Genomic DNA, 22,998 nt, shown 5'->3' with positions numbered 1-22,998 from the left:
ACAAGGCTGTTTGAGGAGTGGGTCTTCAACCTTTTCAGGGTTTTGAAAACTGTTAATACATTTCTTTTTTTCCTCCTCTAGTCATCTAAAGAATTGAATAAAAGGTATATGAAGTATGGATTAAGTGCACCGTAGTGAGTACTAGGCCTAGCATGCTGGATGCTTCGTTTAGTATTTGCAAGCTTTGAAAACACACTGGTAATATTCGTGCTTATTTTTATAAACCTTGCAAATAATGAAATTAAGAGGTTTTATGCTTGTTGCTGCAACTGGTTTTGAAGTGTTTTGCATGTGTTCTGTAGTACATCAATTAAACAAGTAGCATTTTAAAATGTCAGGTCATTTTTAAATCTCTACACAGACATTTTTAAACAGATGTTCCTTGCAGTTATTGTTATACACACATACACTAAAAACATTTTGAGAATGCTTCAGTCTTTTAGATGTCACCGGTACAGTCTCTTTTCACTAGTTTGGTTCTGTATTACCTGGTCTCTGAAAGGTTGTAATGCAAAGTGTCACTCACATGGCTTGGGTTGTTGAAATACATTTCTGAACCCAAATTCAGAAATAAAAAAATTTTTTAAAAATTAAAAAGAGCTTATATAGCTTTCGAAAGCTTACCAGGAGACTATGGGCTGATGTTTCCCTATGTCTGTTCATTAGCACTGCCTGACTCAGGATGTGTCAGAGGTCTGGTGCCTCATTACAGCTGCATCCTTACCTGCCTGTACGTACCAATAAATACATGCAAAATACATGCAATTCCAAATAGTTCTCTGCCATCTATGATTTCCTCGAGGAAGTCATTTTGGTGGGACTCATCCTTCACAGGAGAAGTGTTTGATTATAAGCCCATATTGCCGTAATAATTTTTCGAAGGGGAACTACAAATGCTTGGATGGGCTGGCTGCAGGGTCCCCTTATGCAAGCCCCCAAACCTACTCTGCCCACACCACTGCTGCTGACGCTGCCCAAAGGGCCTGGGCATTGCGCAGTGGACATCAAATATACCCTGTCAGGGCTGTCTCAGCCACCCCAGTGATATGTCTGCTGACAGGGTCTGGCATATAAGAATGATATGAGTGTTCCAGTTCACAGTCAAATTACAACCCCAGGACAGCAGTCTGAAGAGAGTGTGCCACATGCCCCTTCACGGTTCCTATTAATCTGCAGAATTATGACAATGAATATGGACTCACCTGTTGTAAATCAAAATGTGAGAGTCTGGCTACATATTTGCATATTGTTTATCGCCTATGAGTAGGGCGGGTATAATGGGAAAAAAAATTTCCAGGGCTTTCTAACCTCGAAGTTTATTATTGTGCATGGGTTTGGTTATTCATTTACTTTGTTAATACCTGACTCACTAAAAAAAGTTAAGAACAACTCTACATATTATAACAATGCATGTTTTTCTCAAGAAAGTGTATTTTATATTTGTTGGCTTTTGTTAAGGTCATGCATAATTAACTACTTCAGTGACTGAAAAAAAGAAGAAGGGGAGAAAGTTAAAATTCAGTTCCCTTGAAAAAAAAAAATGCATTTCCTTGAAGCTGCTTCTGCCTCAGAATTAAAAATCTGCTGGGTTTTTTCCTTTAATGAACTCAGCAAATATGAGCTAATTAAGTGGAATCTATCTTCCTACTCCTGTGTTTTTTGCTTGCCACAAGCAGCTGCTTTACATGACGTCTCTGGAGTCAGCTGCTCCAGTTCAGCTCTAAGGTTTGTAACCTTTAAAGACACTGTGTCAGTAAGTCCAAACCCCTGTGCTCTTGGGAGTCTTGCTGTGAACTTCAAATCCTCACGTTCTCATGGGTCAAGTGTGTACACACCATGTGCACTCTCACTGTGTTCCTGATCCAAAATCACAGTGTGCCATGAGTGTTCAAAATCAAGGAAACAGCTTCTCCTTGTGTGTTGTCCTCAGGTTCATGAGAAATATTTAGAGTAGCATACATCACATGGTCTTTGCTTCTGGCCTTCAGAAAACTATGGGATGCCACAGGGGATTTGTACAGACAGCCATATGTTTTCTTCCAATAGGTTACTTTCTGCAATGGATACTGCCCTCTCTTTAGAAAAGGTGCCCAGAGCTTTCTCACTGTTCGAGCACTATGCGGACAGTCCAGGACAAAGCAACCAACACTCCTTAAAACATGTGGCTGGTAAGAATCTCTGAATATCATCTTTACAAAAGCTAACATTTTGGCAATGTTTTGGAAATTTTAGAAAGCTAAAAACAGAATCTATTTGAGAAGGATGAATTTGCAAACCATGTAATTAGCAATCAGAGCTGAATATAAAATGAAGTCTAATTGTGCACAAGTGTTTGGCTTATAGTAGGATGCTAAGATGAGCAACAGAGGGAGAAGTGCTAAAGTTGGGGTTTCATGCATCGTTTCAGATATCTGAACCTCAGATGAGCAGAAGGCCTATCTGTAAATCTCCAAGGTCTAAAGAAGTTGCTGTTCACTTGCAGGCAAGGCAGAAGAGATAATCGAAGGGTCTCCTGAGCTCCCTTCCTCTGAGGGCAGCAGCTCCAACATCACTGGTGCGGGAAGGAGAGCAAGGGGTTGGCTGATGGCCGAGGTCCCTGGGCTTGTGCTGAGTGGATGGAGGCACCTGAAACTCACATGTGATGTGAAGGCAGAGTGGTTAACCATAGCTGGAAACAGCCTCTGCTTGGAGGGCAGTAGTGAAAATTGCACATGATGAAGGCGTTTATTCATTTGTATGTGACATTTCATGTCCTGTAAAAAGCCTGCCTGTGTGGGCTGGACATAGACCTATAGAATTTTTCTGGATCTGGAGAGCTGTTAATGAAGAGTTTGTCAGTACAAATTTGTGGATTCATTTTCCTCAAAAAGGGTTTCACTTCAGTGTTTCTTTCTCAAGATAAGGCTTGTTTGGGGATCTTGCATCTCAGTGTGACCTCCCGTTCACCACCAGACACACACCACTGCTGACGTAGTCACCCTCTGACTTCACAAGCAAAGCCTCTTTCTCCCGTGTTTGCTCCCTGAGCACTGGAACTAGAACACTGATTTCCCTAAGGTACTTTTCTTCCTGGCTGGATTTTCACATGACTAATGAGACATCAGAGAAGTGCCATCCTATGCAGACTCTCCGGTGTCTAATAAGAGTTAAGTGCACTCATCAGTGTCACTATAGGGAGATCGTCTCTCTCCTCCACACCATGTATTTTATTAGACCTACAGGAACAAAATATCTCAGAGACCTTAACTTTCTTATGAGATTTGTATGAATTTGCCTGCAGCCTTCAAATTTTCTCAGGTGAAGCTGGACAGGCACTTGTGCATGCAGTGTTATCCCAGTGTCATCTTTTTAGGAAGTCAGATAAAAAGACCTTTTTTTGTAACCCACTTTCAATCAGCGTTAACTTATCGGTGAAAATGTGCTGTGTGTTTTAGTTTAGCTCCTAAATTTCCTGCTGTACTCCCAGGGGTGAAACGGTTCTTTCCTCCTGGTCTGCTACCTACTGCCAAGTCATCCAGGAGGACAGACCTGTTTTGTCACACTGTATTACCTTTTCCCACAAGTCACTCCAATGTGTTTTTCCCTAAACTACTGAGATCAGCTTTTCAGTTTGATTTGCAGTAGCTACTGTGTTTGCTGAACACCAAATGGTGCCAGACCAGTTTACTTTGACAAACTGGAAATAAATGACTGTCCACTAGAAAGTGACCTTCAAATCTCCTCATCCTTTATATTTTCTTCTCTTTCTCTTTCTAAAATACCTCATTTTGTTCTTTGCTTCCATTACCAAGTATTTCAATTGCTATTGTGATTTTTACTTTGGTGAGCAGAAGACAAAAATACATATTTCTTTTGTTTCAAGATTACACCCTTCCTAAAGGAAAACAGAGGGAAATGCCTACATGGAACTTTATTTGGAGTTGAATGCCTTGAGTACATCATTCATCACACACTGGAGGCAAATGTCAGATACTCTCAGATTTTTTTTTGACTGAAGCCATTTGATGAAATACATGTGAATTTGCCATGTTTCTCCAATACACATATTTTTCCCTTCAGAAAGTGTAGTTTTTTACTGAACAGCTTCATAAAACTTTATTTCCACCACTTCAGAAACATCATTCCTTCAAAATGCCCTCCTTTTCCAAATTTTCCATACCTACTAATGAAAAGCCTTTTTCCCACAAATGCTTCCTCCTTTCATTAAGGCATCCCCATTAACAGATGCATAAGCATCAAGAACTCTTGCAGCATCCCATTGAGCCTATTGGAACACGGACTTTTCTACAAGAAGAGTAGCAATAATTTAAAAATGGAAATATTCTTTCCAAAGTTTGCCATTAACCCTTCCCTTTTATATCAGAAGGTGAGGACCTTTTCTGATTCTAAAAATCTTCCATTAGAGTTGGAGAGGAATGTAACTGCTCTTCTTCAAATCCACAAAGCCAAGGAAATCTAAATTCTCATTACATTGGAAAAGGTAAATATCCATATAGCATTTGAGATTATTATTTTTTTTTCTCCTGGGGGCTATGGAGATACGAGTAGCATTAAGGAAAAACTTCCTTACACCACAGCACTTCATTGAAAACTGAACTGATGAGAAAATGTCTCACTTTTCTGTTAAAAAATATGATTTAGTCAAACTTGCAGAGCAAATACCTCATTTCTTTGACTAAAATTCGTTCGAAAAAGAACCAGCACTTTGATAACTCAAAAATGTTCTGGTTTTGAAGAGAATAGTTCAACTTCTTACTTTGAAATTACTTCCTTTCAAAAGTTTGTTTCATATTATGGAAAAGGAAATTAGAGATCAAATGTTTCTCAACGTTACTGAAATGAGTTTTGATCTGTATTTTTTTTTTTTTTTTCCCCAGAAGTTTCATTCATTAATCTGTCTTCCCTTCAGATTTCGTGTAATAATAAATCTTGCAGTTGTGGGGTTTCTGTGACCATAAATAGCAGTTTCTAGGCAACTTCACAGGAAAAGGAAAAGAAAAAAAAGCTGATTTCCCCACTGAGTCCACTGAAAGGAAGTATTTTCTTAAAGATTATCAGTTCTTAAATTGACCAGCTCTGGATGCAGTCAAAAAACCAAAATGCTGATTGTTTTTAGCAATGAGAAGGATAATATTTTTCAATGGGAAGCAGATGTAATCCTACCGTACTGGTAGCTCTCTGTATAAATCATAAGGAAACAGCCAACATCTGCATTTGCCTTGTTCATGACACAGGGGATCATCATCATTACTGTGAAGATAACTGAAAAAAGCAAAAACTTTCTGCTGAGATTCTGAGAGAATTCATGCAATATGGAAATTTACTGGGTGAAGAAATAGAACCATGTATTTTCATTCCCTGCAATCATTTTAACAATGAACATCTTTTGGGGCTTTTTGCTTCTTTCTTTCCCCTCCCTCTCTTTTAAGCCATAATCATAGAGGGGAACAATGCTTCATCAGGGATGGGTCTGTGCCAATCAGGAGACAAAGTTTGGATGAAATTTGGGAAGCCTTGGATGTCTTTGAAACACTCTTTGTGACGGATACTCCTAGTTGTCCCACAGTGTGCAGGTGCTTTGGCAGAGCTTGGGTTCACCTGCGCACCAATAATTCTCTGTCCGCTGGGTCTGTGGAGAAAGTGACCATGCCAGGCAGGAGCACCGAGCTGTGCACCTACAGTAGGAGTCCATGTCTGGGCACGGGCAGACCCAAGGCTGCAGGGAACCTCCTGCTCCCCAGTGCTGTTAGAGCCTTCTTTTGCCTAAAGCACATCCCTGCTGCTGTCAGTGTCAGTGGATTTGACATGCCATGTGAATCACTGCCTGGTGTGGCAGGTCCTTTCCCCTGCTTGCCTTTCTGGGATCAGCTACATACATCTGTCTCTGGAGGAGCCTTGCTTCTTTTGCACGTTCCCTCTTGTCATCAGTGAGCTACCCTATGCTGTTTGCTACAAACAAGTGCTTTCAGTCTCTGCTTTAAATGGTGTCCTCTTCACAGGGTGTCCTCTTCACAGGGTGTCCTGTTCTCTGGTGCCTGTGCTGCAAGGCAAGGTCAGGTCAGGTAATGGAGACGGTGGTCACCCAAAGGAGCATGCATTAGCCTCCAGGGTCATCTGGCCTTTCTGAGGAGGTGGCCTGAACTTAGCAGGAGTTTCTTGGGGTTTCATCAGCAGATGTACCTCGAAGTGGAGCACAGAGCTGGACAGCACTCCCTGTGACTGAAGGGAGCAGGCTCTCGGGGAAAGGAGAGGGATCACTGGAGCTGTATGACAGCTCTGTGTGTCCAGGATTGCCACTGCCCTGGGACACTCCCTGCTGGAGGTCAGAAATGAGCAGCTGTCCCATGACTCGTTTGCATGATGGTCCTGCCCTATGGGGAAGGACCTAAAGAGCTGGGCAGTGTGCAGCCACACACTTTGTGCTGGGTTCAGGTGGTGCTGGTACTAGGACTGGATTTTATTTTGTCCAGACTGTGAGGAAAATGGACACATTCCAATGCTGAATAATTACTTTTTTCTATTCCTTGTTTAGGAGGACCTGGTGCTCTAAAACTGCACCAGTATTCCGTGTCATATACTTGCTATACTTGTTTTGTGGAAATAACCAACCTCAGTAAAACACAGGTTGCCTTGTGAACCTGTAGGTAATTTTGCTGAAAATGTACGAGTGTAAATAACAACAAGAGACTTTCCTCTCAGTCCCACAGACACCAGCTGTTGTACCTCAGGAACCAAACTCGGCCACCAGCACCTCCATTGCCATCTACTGGGTTGTGAATGATGGGGACGCCATTGACTGCTTCCAGGTCTACTGTATGGAGGAGCTGCAAGCCGGCAAAGATGCAGGAGGTGGGTATCGTCTTGTCTTCACGATGGCAGGAGTCCTTTCTGCTCCAGTCTGAGATCAGTAGAGGGTAGGCCAAGCTGTGGAGAGGGCCTGGGATGCAGAGAGGAGAGAGGCTGTGAAGGCATCATGCGTAAGACTAAGGATGGGTAATGGTGGAGGAGAACATGAGGCAGATGCTGTTCCTTCTCTTCCCCTTCATTTTCCAAAATATAAGATAAATATCCTGGTCTGTGAAGTGCAGGGCTGTTGTTTGCAGAGAAGCAGCAACATCCCTGTTGAGGTGCCATTTTATGAAGTGGCCTGACTTCATAGAGAATGTGTCCATACTGCCTGTGAGTCCTCATGGGAACTGCAGGTAGAGCTCCCAAGGGGATGGGCTTCATTAGGTTTTTAGGGTCCCATGTGTATTTTGGAAATGTGTCCTAACAAAAAAATCACAGGAAAAGATAATATTTCCAGAGTTTTTCCACATGTAGAAAAAATATTTTTCAAAATGACATTAAGATCTTTCAGATGTTAAACATGAAATTGAGAAAAGAGGATTGACATGCTTATTCATTAAAAAGCTCAAACTGATCATAAAGTCAAGTCACTTTAAGCAACCGGACTCTGCACAAATCCGTGTGTGCATGTGTGTAAGTGTGCACATGCTAAAGGATGCTAAGGGCTTTTTATAATGCCTAATTTATAGCTAAGGGCTATAAAATCCATAAGGATAAATTGTTATGTTATAGACTGGTGAAACCAGGGCTGATAACTGCTGATTGTATGTCGCAAATTTATAGTCTAGTCTGCAGTAAGACCGACCTCCATAATCTCCCCTTGCCATCAACAAGGTCTGAGTGCACTTAACTCAAAGTCACATTCTGTCAAAACTGAGCCAGAGTAAACTATGGAAATCTTGGGTAATAAAGCTTTCTGGATTTTTGCAATTGGCTGTTTTTCACATGTCCAGTTGAGAGGCGCAGTTGTAGGCCCTACCAGTGCAACATGTGGGTGTGATGCCCTGTGCTTGTATATGTTCCTCCCAGCTTTGGTGGAAGAGTACAGAGTGACGGTGAAGGAGAGCCACTGCATTTTGGAGGACCTGGAACCAGATCGCTGCTACAGTGTGTGGGTCATGGCTGTGAATGGCACAGGCTGTAGCTTACCCAGTGAAAAAGCCATTTTTAAAACAGGTATGTACATAATTTGATGTTTGATGATTATTTGTGTGTTTGATTATTATAAGATTGGAGTCCTTAGACCAATTCTAGCCCACAGTGTTGCTGAAACAGAAGAAACTGCTTCATTTAGCCCAGCTGGCAGATAACAGGTTGTTTCCCTTTTTGCCAAAAGATAGCAGCATAATTGCTCCTGGGAGGAAACTTGAAGGCATTCAGATCTGAAGATGTTTCCAGTCTGGGGCCTTGTGACTAGAGCAATGGGGCAGCACATGATGAATTTTTCTTTTGTGTGTGCTGCAGTGCTCCAGGGAAGCTCTGGGAAAGGGACCTGGCTTCTCCCTGCTGCTGCCGCTTCTTCTATGGATAATGGAGGCAACAGCTGCATTTTTTGCCTCTTTGCCATCCTCCCAAATACATCTACATTGCATTAATGTAAACTATTAACTTTTGAAGGGAAGGCCTTTGTTACTGAGGTTACATGCTGTGTCTAGCTCAGTGGGACACAAATAGCGGGTGTGGCTGAGAGGCTTTGCTGCTGTTTAAGTGCTGTAAATTAAGATGAGTAATTGGACGACTGTTGTTCATGAGCTTCGTTTGGCTGCTTAATTTTTCTAAGCTTTAATTTCTTTAATAATTTGTATTAACAAAACTATTGCTTCTTGAATTATGAGCAAGATGAAGCATCTTGTGCCTAAGGCCCTCTTGCTAGACCATTTTTTTAGTGCTACCGGGTAAAAACAATCATTCTGTTCTTGTAGTCACAAAATACAGACAAGGATATTTAATGATTTTGTAATGAAATAACTCTGTACAACAGTGACTGTGTTGCTGAAATCACTTGGCAGCAACCACAGCTTCAAGCCTTTTGCCTAATCCACTAGAATTCAAATTTGTTGATAATTTTTGATATTCAATATCCTGATCATATTTTTAGCAAATATTATTTTCCAGGGAATTCAAAGCAGAAATTAAAATTTTATGGCCTCAACAATGTGATTGTGAGCATGGTGCAGAATTCCTGTGAAATGGTCAAATAATAATGAGTTATTACTAGCTAATAAATAATAATTTTAAAAGGAGTTCTCACTTATCCTGAGCTGTTCTTTTTAAGAACTCTGCCTTCTGTCATCAGGCTCACCTTTCTTTTTCCCAAAACCAAAGCCTTCTGAAGAAGTGCATATCTTTGAGTCTTTGATGCCTTCCTTTGGCCTGTTTCTTTCAGGAAAAAATGAACTAGATGGAATAAGGGCTCATTAAACACCTTCTCTCAGGCTCCTCTGGAGTGGACTTGCTGTGCACTGGCTGATGCACAGCTGCTGCATCCCCTTAACATCCAAGGTGGAAAAATGGACACCCGTAATGGAAATGAGTTCTTCAGTGTGAGCCTGGCAAATTTGATATAGAGCTAGAATACTTTGCTTGTTCAAGTAGCCCAATGAACACAGAAGAAAGAATTTAGAGTTTATTTTTAGTAATTTAGATTACAATTTGGCACCTACAAGAAAATGATTTGCTGGTACATGCACTTTATGGGAACATACACATAAAGAGTGGATCAAATCTTTGCCTCTTCCAGATGTTGGGAGTCCCCACAAGGTTTCTCTGTTGAAATAGTTCCCATGCAGGTGGCAGTGGGCCTGGGGGGGTGTGAGGAACGCGGGTGGGTGCTGCTGTGGCATCCCATCCCCTCAGCACCTCCTATCTCCTGCTCCTCCATCTCCCAAACTCACAGCTCGTACTCCCCTACCCTGGCAAACACACTATCTCCAAGCAGTGTTTTCTGTGAGGGGATTATGCTGAAGGCAGCAAGTATCCCTCTACCTCACCTCCTCCCTGTCCATCTCAGACTGATCTACAGATGAACACTCTTTGCAATCCTAAAGACATGAGAAAGAATGCACCTTTTTCTGTTGTTCAAAACCTGCGTGATCCTCACCCTGTATCTGAGGGACAGAATAAATTTTTACCCATTTTGGCTCTTTGTCTCTTGTAAGGTCACTTTTATGAGTGCTGGAATATTACAAAGAAATCAGACATATGCTCTAACTGCAGTTAATTTGTTAAAAAAACCTCAGAAACACAGTGACATTTTTTTCCAGTATGCACACACCATCTACTCTTTAAACAGAAAATTTCAAATGAAATAAAAAAGTCTTGATGTCTTGTGACCTGCTGTTTACACATACATAAATGTGAGTATGTGTGCCTGTTGCTGAGAGCAGGTATTAGGGGATTTGGCCATTAAATTTTCATTCTTTAGGAACAGATGCATTTAAAAACAGACAATAATCAAATATGTCAGAAGAGAATTAAGGGATTATTGCTAAGGCAGCTACACAGATGTGTTACCAGATGAGAATCTATCCCACAGATTCATTATTCTGCTGAATACCTAGATTAGCTGTTCCTGTAGAAAACATCAAGTACATCTTAACCCAAACTGCTAACCTCCTGATTTTCACTAAACCAGGAAACCAATATGTACTTGTGGGTAGTTTTCTTTCCTTTCTTCTAATACCAAATTATTTGTCTTATAAAAAAGAATGCATCTGGAATGCTTGTTGCAGTTCTACAAGATTATCTCATCCTAAAATTGTCTAATTTCTACTTTTGTCGTCGGCATCTTATTTGGAACTTGATGTCTTTAAAAGCAAAATAACTTTCCATGACCTTTCTTTAATATCCTTTCTTTTAAGGATGGGTATTAAGACTGTTTATAAGGGTTTCAAGAACAGGCTGTAAGGTTCATTTATATTGCAGTTCCCTGGAAAGGGAAAGAGCAAGTGAAAATGACTGATCCATTTTCAGCCTACGATGTCAGATGTGCAATTTCACACAATAGCTTTTGACTATTTGTGTTCAGTACACTATTTTACATTCCATTTTCTTTATTGCAGTTGGGCCTGTAGTTCTTAAACTGAGGCTCTAAAAAAGATAAATTACAGGACCAAATTTTAGCATTGCAAAAATAAACAGGACATAATTAAGCAGAAAATCAGCATCTCCCTGTCAGTTTTGCAGCAGCACAATTGTTTCTGATGCAGTTGATTAAAGGAATGCTGAGGACAGGATTGGGGTGATGCAGGGAGAGCTGTGGGCAGTACAGCCTTGGTGCTCTGCTCCTTGAAGATTGGCAGAAATGAGGAAAATATGCATGAGGAAAAGCATGAACATCTACACGAATGCTCTAAGGATGTGCACAAATGCACAAATATTCACAGTGACTTTGTCAGCATGGGGTTTTTTCACCATAATGTAGTCCTCTGCTATTGAAACACAAACAAGCAAAAGATCACTGCTGGATGGGCAATAACTATCCCATGGGTTTTTGCGGAGGTGACTCTTCCCTAGCAAGCATCCCCCTCCAGCCACCAGCACCCTCCTTGCAGTCCAGCTAACATGTCCCTGTGTTCCCAGCACCTGCTGTCCCCACCATCAAGGCCGAGGACTGCACAGTGTGTTGGGACGTGGCCACCATCCGCTGGTGTGCTGGCTCGGCATCAGCGGAGTCCTTCACCGTGGAGTACTGCCGACAGCACTCGCTGGAAGGAGAGGGTCTCAGGTCAGTGCTCAGTTGGATTAGGCAACCACTAATGAGTGTCATCCAGACCACGGGGAATTATGCAAGAGGTTAATCTGCCTTCAGCCTTGCAAGGAAGAAATCTGTTTCTGCATGCTGAGGAACTTACAAGACAGACACTAATCTATGAGATGATGCTGAGAAATTAAAATACTTCCTTTTTATTCTGCTTAACCAGGCAACCACTTTCTTTGGGTCCAAAACCCTGGAGACATGTCACTGTCTGGATTCAGCCAGCAGCTGCAGGGCTGTGCTGGCCAGGGAAGCAATTGCTGCCCCGCAGCTGCTCTGGTTCCGGGCAGCACAGGAAGGCCAGCAGAGCTCCAGGATGGAGTGGGATGGGGGAGCCTGGCCCAGTGACTCTCTGCTTTGTGGTGGATGAGATAGGAGCTGGTTTGGGGCATGGTGAGGGTGATAAGGGTGTCCCAGTAATACTGGTGACCCATTTGTTCTGCCTGGATGTGTGAGCAGATCCATCCCAAAACACAGCTGAGCTCAGTGCTGCCTGTCTGTGCAAGGCATACCATGGGCGTCAAAGAGCAACCCAAAGAGCAGCTTTCAAATGTGGGGTAGTGTCTGCTTACGCCAGACCCTCTCTGGTTTCCCCTATGCTAAGTCTGTGCTCCATAAAGACATGGCTGAGGAGGGATGTGGGCAACACTGAGCCGTGAAACTGTGCACTGTGTTGAAATGCAGAGATTATTATGTGGTGTGCTGTATTTCCTTGGGGGTTCGGGTTTTTTGTTTATTTGTCTTTGAAAACAATGACACAAATATTCCAGGAAAATACAGTTGCAAAGGTCTGAGAAGCTTTGGGAGGTGGAGGAGTGACTTGCCATACAGGACCCTGTGGAAGAGCCTCAGTTCAGCTGAGTTTGTCTTCTTCATCTCAAGGGGAGCAGATCAGGGTCTTCTGCCAGGGGCTAGTTCACATAGGCTTCAGGAGTTGTGGCAGAGGGAAGAGCTCCACCCCCTGCCATCAAAATTAGTTAAGTGGACTAAGGGGTCACAGGTTTCTAGTAGACAAGTACGACAGTGAAATTGTGCATGCCTTGCTCCTTACAAAGGTAGGCTAAAAATTGAAATTAAAAACTTCTGTGGGGCTGGGAGACCTTTTTTTTGTGCAGTATCGGTATGCTGCATTAAGGCATTCAAGGAGAGGTCTTGCCCAGCTCTCCCACCTCTTGGAGGGCAGCCATGACCTGCTCTGTTTCATACATATTCATAAGGCCATCATGTCAGCCTGCCAAAGTTGCTGGTCAGGGATAATGTAGCTGCTCTCAAAACCTGTGCTGTGTGTTCACCCTCGAGTTTCTTTGCTGTTCACTGGAATTGCCTCTTTTTATCAAAACTGAACCAGAAAGTGTGCTGGTTTCTGTAATCTCTGAGCGAGGTGTCAATGACACCAAGCAGTTTGCTGTCGTGGTGATAACAGTGGCAAAAAGCTGCCAGAACTGACCCATTCCATTTCTCAGTGACCTCATGCAAAATCTAACATGTTCATAATTATACTGAGTCACATTTGACTTTTTGGCCTCCCCGTGGGCAGAAGCTGGCCTTTAACTGTGACAAGTGTGAAAATTCCCACAGGACAAAATAATACATTTTCTCAGATGGCTATAGTTCAAATTTCTGTATTTGTAGAAGGGCTCTCACCTTTTTTACAGTGTCAAAGACCATATTTTACCACTTATTTTGCCTCAAATCACTGTCCCTCTTTCCTTTTCCAAACGCAACTCCCCAAGATTAACCTGCAAAGCTTCTCTAATGGCACAAGATATTTCAATGATGGAGACATATTTTTATTAGGATTTCTATTTAATTTTTTGCATAAAGCCAAGGAAAAAAGAGCCCACTTGTAGGTGGAGCATACTGCCTGTATTGCTCCCATCCAAGAGACCCAAGGTGCAAGCTGGGAGTAGACATCAATTCCTTATGTAGCTGATGTAATGAGAAGCTGCCTTCTGGAAGTACTTGTAGGGAGCTTTGAATTCCTACATCAAGTATCTGTGTCAGGTGGAATAAAACTGTGTCTTTATGCATACCTAGCATTTGGGCCTGGAAATACTGCAGTTTCTTGTGGCTGCTTTCCTTGAAAGCTTGGAGTTTGTCCTTCACAGGTTTCCTGAGCATCAGCCATCGTGGGGACCAGCTGAATGCAGAGCCATTTGACAGACAGCCTGTGCTTGTGGCTGCCCTGTAGCGGAGCAATATCTCAGACCCTGGGTAGGAGTTAAAACACATTTCTCAGCAGCTCTAAGAAGTTCATACAGCTGCTGCTGTGGGCATAGCGTGAAAGCAGAGTTTGGAGAAGAACACCCTGGGGAAGTCCTGGAGATAGCAGCATGGTCCCATCCCATGAGGCAGCATTTACAGATGTCATTCCAGGAGTTCACCAAGGTGAGAGACGCTTCCAAGGAAACAGACAGGGAGAAATGCCCCATCAAACAGCTGGAAACAAGTGTGGAGACCCTGGTCTGCGTTGGCCCCATGTAGCCATCACAGGATGGTTTAAGTTGGAAGGGAACTTTGGAGGTCACCCAGTCCAACACCTCGGCTCAAGCAGGGCCACCTAGAGCCAGTTGCCCAGGTGGCTTTTGAATGTCTTCAAGGAGAGGTTCGTGTACCAGTCTTGGAGAAGTCTCAGCTCCCCAGAGAGAGAATTTGAAGCACATCTGAAAATAAATCCTCATTAAATGTGTCCTGCTAAATACCATTAAAAAAAAATTATGTTTTCCCCTTTGGGTTCACCCTTCTTGCCAGCTTGCGACCCATAGAACATGCTTTCATATGCATTTCACATCTTCTTTAACAATGACTCCCTGGCCTGCTGCTGTGGTTTTAAAGCTCCTTCTGGGTTGATTCTTTTTCCAGAATCTCTGTGAGACTTTGAATTGTTTCTTTCAGTTTCCAGAGCTCTGCTATTTTCTCACCGTTCAGCCTCCTTGAGTTGAAAAGTCAATGGAGCTGTGGGTGGAAGATGGAAAACTGCAAGAAATGTAGTCCAGGGATTAGGTGTGTGGGCTGTTCAGATGGAAACCGTGTATCACATCATGAGCGATCTGTAAGACTCAGGGAGGTAGAAATTAATACAGTATGCAGCGAGCTCGTAAAAGTGGAAGTGATTGTCATCCTCTCCGCCAATGCGAGACAGGCACTGCTGCTGATCGAAATATTGTCTACTTACAGAGCAGGTCTTATGCTGGAAAAGAGCAAGCTTCCCTCCTGTCACGTTTTCCACATGACTGTCCTGTCAGCTCAGGAAAAAAGGTGTGGAAAATAGGGAATCTTCCTCCCTGCTGGCTGAGCTGTCTTGCTGTCTCAAATAGCAAGGAGGACCATTGCAGGTGGTGCTTCGGTGATCTAACCCAAAAACAGCCAGAGCTGGGACAGAGTAGAGAAAAGGAAGCATGCACCACATGTGGGAGCAAACTCAGAGCTATTTGTTCTTCGTTATTAGCATCAAAAGCTTTTTTTCCCACTCATGGTGCATACTTTCCACGTGCTTTTACACTTATCTTGAGAGGCTTCCATTCTTTCAGCTCTGACTCCTCATCGGTGTTACCAGAACAGCTCTGGAGGTGCTGTTTCAGTGGGATCTTGGGGGTGGAAATGACAATTATGGCATAGAGGGTGTTCTGAATCACTGCAAGGCATATCATTTGCTGGGTTCATGCAATATTTAAAAAGTATCCTCTAGATGTTGTTTCCTTGAAATAAATGAGCATGCTTTTGGGAGAAACATGCACCAAAACACAGCATCATATTTCTCTAAAACCATGAAAATCACAAATTTAACAGAGAGCTGTTACTATAAATTTCTTGACAATCTAAAGATGAAGATACATGTAACTTATTTCTGTTCTGCTTTGAACAGCATGTACCTGAAATTTAGAGACTGGATTCTGAGACTTAGAAATCATTCTTAGAAAGAGAGGGATTAAGAGGAGATATTTAAATATTTAACTTCAAATGTTTCTTGAATTTCTATGCACTGAATTATGGAGACAGTTCAAATATTATAATATTTAGGCTGAAGGCCAGTATGCCTCATGCTTTGATAACAGCATTATTACATCTCTAATCATCTATAAAGTGGGCAGGTATACTTAAAGTACAAAATAGCTGACATTGAAAATGTTGTAGGTGGGCTTCTCTTTCTTTTATGACCAACTGAAACGAGGTATGCTATCACACTCGGATTTAGACATGCAACAAAAATCTGATTTGGAGAACTCAAGGTTTGAAAGAGACCCAAGTCTGAACTTTGATGTTTGACCCTATTCTGCAATTGGCTGGACCCAAAATCTTTGAATATCTGGGCTCTGAGAACAAGACTCCAGAATATGAATATTCCGGGTCTACTCAGTACACCAGAATGTACCTGTCTACTTAGGTTTAGAAATGATTTTGTAGTTTATTAAATCATCATCAGTTAAATAGCACATAACGAAAAATAAGATCTCATTTCTTTGGAAGGATACTGACCTACGTGGCATTTTCCAGAAGACAGAAGAAGGAGCCATATAGAGGGCTTTACTGTGTGTAAGGCATGTTAATCTACATGTTGCCACCAGCAACTTCCAAAGAATATCTTAGTATGTCCCCTCTTCATCTCACTTGCAACTATTTGCTCAGAACTTCTTCCTGATGCTCTGTGCTTTATATTCACATCCAGGATGTTGGGATGCTATTTTTGAGGAACAGATTGGGTGAAACTTGCCTGGGAAGCATGGACAAATTCCTTCAAAGCTCAGGTGTCCACTTCTTTTCCCCTGCCTCTACTTCCATCCTGGTTTTCCTTTGTCCCGCTTCTTTTATATTTGCCTGCTTGCTTAGTTCCCATCATCTAATTTTCTTCAGCTCTTTTTTTTTTTTCCTCTTTTCCCCTGTACTCAGATGAGTCTCTTTCTTCTTTCAAGTTTAAAGATCTCAGGTTCTCATCAGGTTGCACCTCTCTCCTGAACTTTTCATTAAGAACCAACCAGCCTGCCAAACTCCCAGTGCCTTGCTGAAGTACTGTCGTGGTCAGGGCTTTGTTTAGTCACGGGGACGAAGCAAACTCTGAGATTGCTACCATGTTTGGGCCACCCGCTTCTGTTTACTGCATCAGCTCCAGCACTAATGTAACACATTCCCCAAAGACGTGAGGCGCTGCGCTAATCATGTAAGAATCCCAAACTCTCTGAAATTCTTTCAAATTGAAAAAATGTATCACAGGAGTTCCCAGTGCTTTTTCTCAATACTTTAAATCACTTTTAATGACAGCTGTCCGTACAAAATATCTGTTACAGATGAATAAGGATGATGTAACAGTCTTTCCCCAGGACAGCATCCTCCTAGACACAGAGCTCTATGTGGCATTAGGAGGAATTTGGTGTGTGTAGGGTTGTGGGATTTTACCTTTACATGATAAATGAAGCAGAGGAAGGCATGTGAAAAATCCTGGTGGATAACCACTGATTTTTCCTCAGATTGTACTGCTCTCTGGTGGGACCTATGTGGAAAAACAGTCCCTACAAATGAGTAACAGCGATCTGATCTGACTGCTGATTTGGCTGCCTTACCTCCTCTGGGGTCAGTAATTAGTGCTGGAAAAGGTAAATTGTTTAATCTAGCTTCCACAGAGACATTACCTGCAGGAAGGAGACCATCCTGGGCTCCACTTTCAAACCTGAGGTGGAAGGGAGAGTGCCTTGCACCGTCTCCAAAGGCACATCTCCTGTTTCTGAATTTAAATACTTGCCTTGAAGATTCCTATAGGAATTTCTGGGAGGAAATTATCTATTTCATACAGGTAAACAGTACTCACCTGCAGGCACACAATGCAGAGGGTATATACTATCTGGCTTTACCTCATTGTCATATGAGGCAAAAATGAGGAAAATCGGGATCCGGAGTATGAGAATGTGTTAAGCCAATCTTTTGTACTCCTGACAACGTTGAAAATAAAATTGGCATCTTTCTAGCCACTCAGAGTACTTTCACTGGCACTTCAAAGTACCTGCGAAGCAGATTGAGTGGGTGCTGCCTCTCGCTTTCCGGCAGTGTGTCAAGACATCAGCGGCTGAGGAAGTGAGGGCTGGAACTTTAGAGGCACTACAAAGGGGAGACTTAGTCAAAGCAGCTCAATGTGCAAAGGCAGTGCCCTGCTGCTGCTTCTTGCCAAATCAACCTCTTAGAGTGCACGGCACAGCAAGGGAGACAGAGCCAAGACTTTGTTGATGAACAATTTGTGAGCAAGGAGCTCCTAACAAGAACTGCATGGTTTCTGTGTGGTCTCAGATAAGGATAGCTGTACTTTTGGATCTGGGTCATGTGCCCAACAAGAAGTGCATTCTCTCTAATGCAGCTGAATTAATTAAAAGTGTCTTTGTTTGTTTGTTTTCTTCAGAAGCTTGTTCATTTTGTAAATCAGACTTTACACAGGAGACAGATGAGAATTTCATTCTGTGCTCCTGGCATCTTGTGTGATGACTTCTGCTGCAAAATGAACCTAAAGTGAGCATTACACCAAATGACTGCACTGAGTGGGAAGGTGGTACAGGAACAAAGGGCTGAAAATTTGTCAGATGAAGTGAGGAGGATCCCTCAAGTAAAATGATGAAGCTTCTATAAAACCCAGTTGTTTGTGAAAACAGTGATTGCCTTTCCGGTTTGGAGTTTCTCTATAGTGCCTGTTGTTTTAGTAGTCAACGATACTGTTAGGTGGGTTAGTTGTCTGCATTAATTAGTCTTTTCTGATTTGGATATCTGCATACTTATTCATCTACAAAAATCTTCAAAATTTGCAGATCTTTTGCTGGTATAAAGAGACCTGAACTGAAAGTATCCCTGGAGCCCAATGTGAACTATTTCTTCTACTTGAGGGCTGTCAGCCCCTTTGGGACAAGTGAACAAAGTGAAGCAGCTCTCATCTCAACTAAAGGTAGATAACAGTTTTTTCATGTCCAAATAATTGGATAGAGGGATAAAGCAGCCAAAGGTGTCAGTTTCCTCAGGAAATCATACCTGAGCTTTCTGATATTGGAAGGAGCAAGATATTGAGATAAATTGGACCGTATTTTACCCATTAAAAATTAGTGAAAACAGGGTCTACTTCACTTGAAGTTTGTATATTTATGTCAATGTAAAGCTGATGTATCCTCAGAAGCAAAAAAGTTTAATTCTGTCAGAGATATGAAATGATTAAACATTCTTCAGGGATCTCATTTTGCTTGAGTTTAGCAGAGCACATTCTGATAAAAGATGCCATGACCTTAAAAAGTCCCCTCACAATTAAAACCATATGGACTTTGGGTTTCAAGGACAAGGAAGCATGCAGACCAAATTTAAGATGCAATGGATGATTTAAGCATTAAAGTTTCCAGATAAATTATGTTAAATCATGTATGGTTCTTCCAAATCAGCCTAAAATTTCAAATCTGCTGTTTTGAAAAAGCAATTGATTGAAAATTATTCAACCTTCTTAAATACTGAAGACTTCTTTATCACCTAGCTACTGCTGTCCCACTTGGGCACAGCTTGGAAGACTCCTTGCATTTGCGTCCAGTTTTCTGTCACTCCTACCTGTCAGCAGACCTAAACCTGTCCAGCTAAGACAGCAGTAATTGTTGCTTAATGTATATGATTAATCTCATGTTAAATCTACCAGCCTCTGAGAACTGGTGTTTCTTTGTCATGAATTGTACCAGGAACTCGATTTTGCCTGCTGAGCGACACAGCCCATCCCGCTTTGCAAATCTCCTGCAATGCAACCGTGATCCACCTTCCCGAGAAAGCCAAATTCACTGAGTGAGTAGCAGCATGATGAGCACGACCATGACCAGGATGACCATGAGCCAGCACTGTGCCCTTGTGGCCAGGAAGGCCAATGGCATCCTGGGGTGTATTAGAAGGGGGGTGGTTAATAGGTCGAGAGAGGTCCTCCTTCCCCTCTACTCCGCCCTGGTGAGACCACATCTGGAATATTGTGTCCATTTCTGGGCACCTCAGTTCCAGAAGGACAGGGAACTGATGGAGAGAGTCCAGCGCAGGGCAACAAAGATGATTAAGGGAGTGGAGCATCTCCCTTATGAGGAAAGGCTGAGGGAGCTGGGTCTCTTTAGTTTGGAGAAGAGGAGACTAAGGGGGGACCTTATTAATGTTTATAAATATATAAAGGGTGAGTGCCATGAGGATGGAGCCAGGCTCTTCTCGGTGGCAAACAATGATAGGTCAAGGGGTAATGGGATCAAGCTGGAACACAAGAGGTTCCACTTAAATTTGAGAAGAAACTTCTTCTCAGTAAGGGTGACAGACAGTGGAACAGGCTGCCCAGGGAGGTTGTGGAGTCTCCTTCTCTGGAGACATTCAAAACCCGCCTGGACATGTTCCTGTGCGACCTCACCTAGGTGTTCCTGCTTCAGCAGGGGGATTGGACTAGGTGATCTTTTGAGGTCCCTTCCAATCCCAAACATACTGTGATACTGTGATACTGTGACCACCCTGCAGGGTGCAGGATGGCTCTTCACTCTTATTTTTGCCTATAGGTGGCTTTCACATGGTGCTAACTAATTTTGTGGAAGAACTGAATTCTTTCAGTCTTGCAACCCCTGGACTTTGTGTGACTGACCCCCTTTTCAAGCGCTGCAGTATCTCAATAAAGCCAGCACCTGCATTGGTGTAGGTGCTGGGAAGAGTTCCGTGTCACACCAAGGAACCACCAGAAAGTCAAAGTGGGACCTACTGGGACTGCTGTGTTTGTCTCAGCCCATGTTCACTGCTTAATCTTTCAGAGCACTTCAGTCTCAAAGCAATTTTTTGCTGTCCTAAACCAGCCAGATTTGTGGGCTTATTTTTTAATATATTGTGGCTACAAGTAATCCATCTTCCATACTTTGCTCCTCTACTGAGGGCATTATCGGTAATGTTTTCCAAAGCATCTGTGGCTTTGGAGAACTAGGAAGTGCTCCTCGGATATGTTTAGAACAGTTGTACCAGGCTAGCTCCATCCATTGCAAACATGATTTTTTTTTGACATATTGGTATCAGTCCCACCACAAGCACAGGTCCACTTGCATAAGATGCGCCATACGTACAAAGCTTCTTAAAAGGTAATGAGGTGTTACTGGTTTAAGCACCTTTTTTTACTGTTATAGCTGAATGCACACAATATGTTTGTCACTGTGACTACTTAAAACAGCAATACTTTCTAGTCTGAACAAGCCTTATAAATTTGAGGCCTGTTTTTTTTTCCACCAAATTCACCTTTTCCACCTTTAGATAGCTTAATGTAATTTAGGATAAACTAGCATGGTTTTCACTCCTTAAGATGAGTCCACCTCGGTGCAAAGACGAAATGATTGTCAGTGACAACATTCGAAGCTTTGATAAAACCCTGCAGTTAGAAGAATAGAGTGCATTCCGTTAGTAATTTCAGATGCTGCTGCATGACAAGACTGTAAGAAATACCACAATCTGGTTGGCCTACCACCACACCATGTTTACTGTACGTCTCTTCCACAACACAAACAGGTTTCCTTCAGTCCTGGGTGAACTACTGCCTGCTCGGGGACGCCATTACTGGGAAATCATTGTCTCTGCCTGCAGAAGCTACAGGATTGGAATTTGCTACGAGACAATATCACAGAGCAATGTCCTGGGGCTGAGTGATACCTCCTGGTGCATGCGGTGCTGTCCTACACAAACCAGGTAACGCTGAGTCAACCTAGTTACTTGTCCTTCACATACATAAAGCTGGTCAGCTTCAACAGTCACCTGAGCTGAAAGGATCTCTCTGTTTTGTTTCTGTAAATGTGAATAATAAGAAAACTACAAAGGAGCTTTAGACCTCTTCTTAATTAAAAAAAAAGTCTTATAAAGCACCTTAAAAATAAAACTAATCTCAAACAGACAAGTTTACTGCCCTTTACCTGTCCAGTGAATAAAACTTAGAAAACTAACTTGCCACTGCTTTGTGATTCCAGGATCATATCCTGAACTGCTTCACAAAATCCCAGCAAGCATATTTATTTCCATAAATGCAGTCTTTTTAGAATTGATTTCCATCTGCAGGAGATGTCACGCCGCCATAGGGAATGCCTTCTCCTTCACAGTGACAAGCACCCACCTGCCACGGTGGCAGGGCTGAAGGGTGCCTGGGTAGACTTCAGCAGGCCAGTGCCGGGCTGCTTGGAGGTTTGTAACCCTGCTGACAGTGTAAAGGTGGTCTTGATCTAAACAAGTGTGAAATCATATAGATGCAAAGGTTTTTGCCAAACAGAGCTCAATCTTAAAGCCCCACAAAGGCATGTATTAAGAAAGATGTACATGAACATGATTACAGCAAGTCTGATTTTATTCTGAGTCCAAAAATGCCAAGTGAAAGGGCTCACTAGCATGCCAGGCAGGGCTTTGAAGTGATGCTGCCTTCATTTCCCTTATGTACTGAGCAAAATGCTGTTGCCACATGACACGCTGCTGTATGCGGCCACCTGTTAATAGGCAGGAATTGAGCCCTAGGTTATTTCTGGTAAATTGCCATGAGGAGGCTCACTCTATTCTGGTTTCCATTTTCCAACAGCTTTCTTTACAGATTTCTCCACACTGGTGTAGTGGGCGATGTCTGTGTGACAGAACAGCTGGCCAGGATTGGCATCCTCTTGGATTACAGCACCGACAGACTGTTGTTCTTCAATGCAGAGAGAGGACTGGTGCTGTTCACCATCCAACATAGGTTCACTGATGCTGCTCACCCAGCTTTTGCCCTGGAGAAGGCTGGGATGCTCACCCTGCGCACGGGGATGGAGCTGCCAGAGTTTGTGAAACACAGCTAATGCTCTGCTTCACACTACCATGAAAACTGACAGCTACAGCTCAGGGGACAGGGAGGGGAGGAGGGGTGGCAGGGAGGGATGTCTAGTCTTCAGTGATGACTGCTACACACACAGCTCACCCCACATCATCGGTAATTGTAATTAGTGCTCAGCCACGTAATCACCCTGAGCCTGAAGAGAAAAATTGACTCCTTCAGATGGAGTATGCACCTAATTATATACACGGCAGTACTTTTGAGGGGATAAAGAAGTTTTGTTAGATATGAACATTAAAAGGGGATAAATGTACTTTCCTTGTGAAAATAAACATAGTGCTAGCTGTCTTTTTAAAGTTGATGATGAGCTTGTGTATGAAATAAATGCACTTCTCACTGCAATACATGGAAGCTATAATTTCATCATTTGCCAGGTCACTCACACAAAGCCAGAATCCAAGATGAGGTGTTTGAAAAATGTACAAAAATTTCAACAACTGAAACATTCTGCAGGTTAATATATTTTGTGTTCTTTGTTTCCAACTCTCTTCTTTAAATGTGAAAATTAAGAAAGCTTGGAAACTTAGAAATCTGCATTTTTGCAAAATAAGTG

The 22,998-nt window shown here is 42.5% G+C and overlaps 1 protein-coding gene across 3 annotated transcripts in view; it reads left to right on the top strand.

Moving 5' to 3' along the window:
- CMYA5 (cardiomyopathy associated 5) overlaps positions 1 to 22,787 on the top strand; it is a 47,620-nt gene extending 24,833 nt beyond the window's left edge. The window contains exons 5-13 of one of the 3 annotated variants that reach the window (XM_082075053.1): positions 82 to 104; positions 2,047 to 2,168; positions 6,700 to 6,849; positions 7,879 to 8,025; positions 11,431 to 11,575; positions 18,388 to 18,521; positions 19,288 to 19,387; positions 21,110 to 21,286; positions 22,158 to 22,787. In XM_082075053.1, coding sequence (XP_081931179.1) covers positions 82 to 104; positions 2,047 to 2,168; positions 6,700 to 6,849; positions 7,879 to 8,025; positions 11,431 to 11,575; positions 18,388 to 18,521; positions 19,288 to 19,387; positions 21,110 to 21,286; positions 22,158 to 22,410 — 1,251 coding nt within the window. In that variant the 3' untranslated portion in view covers positions 22,411 to 22,787. Of the gene's footprint in view, positions 1 to 81; positions 105 to 2,046; positions 2,169 to 6,699; positions 6,850 to 7,878; positions 8,026 to 9,235; positions 9,991 to 11,430; positions 11,576 to 13,713; positions 14,302 to 18,387; positions 18,522 to 19,287; positions 19,388 to 21,109; positions 21,287 to 22,157 lie in introns of those variants that run through there. The other 2 variants (XM_082075054.1, XM_082075055.1) reach the window with 2 other exon arrangements.
- The last annotated feature ends 211 nt before the right edge of the window (positions 22,788 to 22,998 follow it).

Source organism: Streptopelia decaocto (assembly GCF_964273445.1).
Source record: "Streptopelia decaocto genome assembly, chromosome: Z".
In the NCBI taxonomy this organism is placed as follows: Eukaryota; Metazoa; Chordata; class Aves; order Columbiformes; family Columbidae; genus Streptopelia; species Streptopelia decaocto.
The sequence above is the reverse complement of the archived record's forward strand: the minus strand, read 5'-3'. Positions and strand labels throughout refer to the sequence as shown.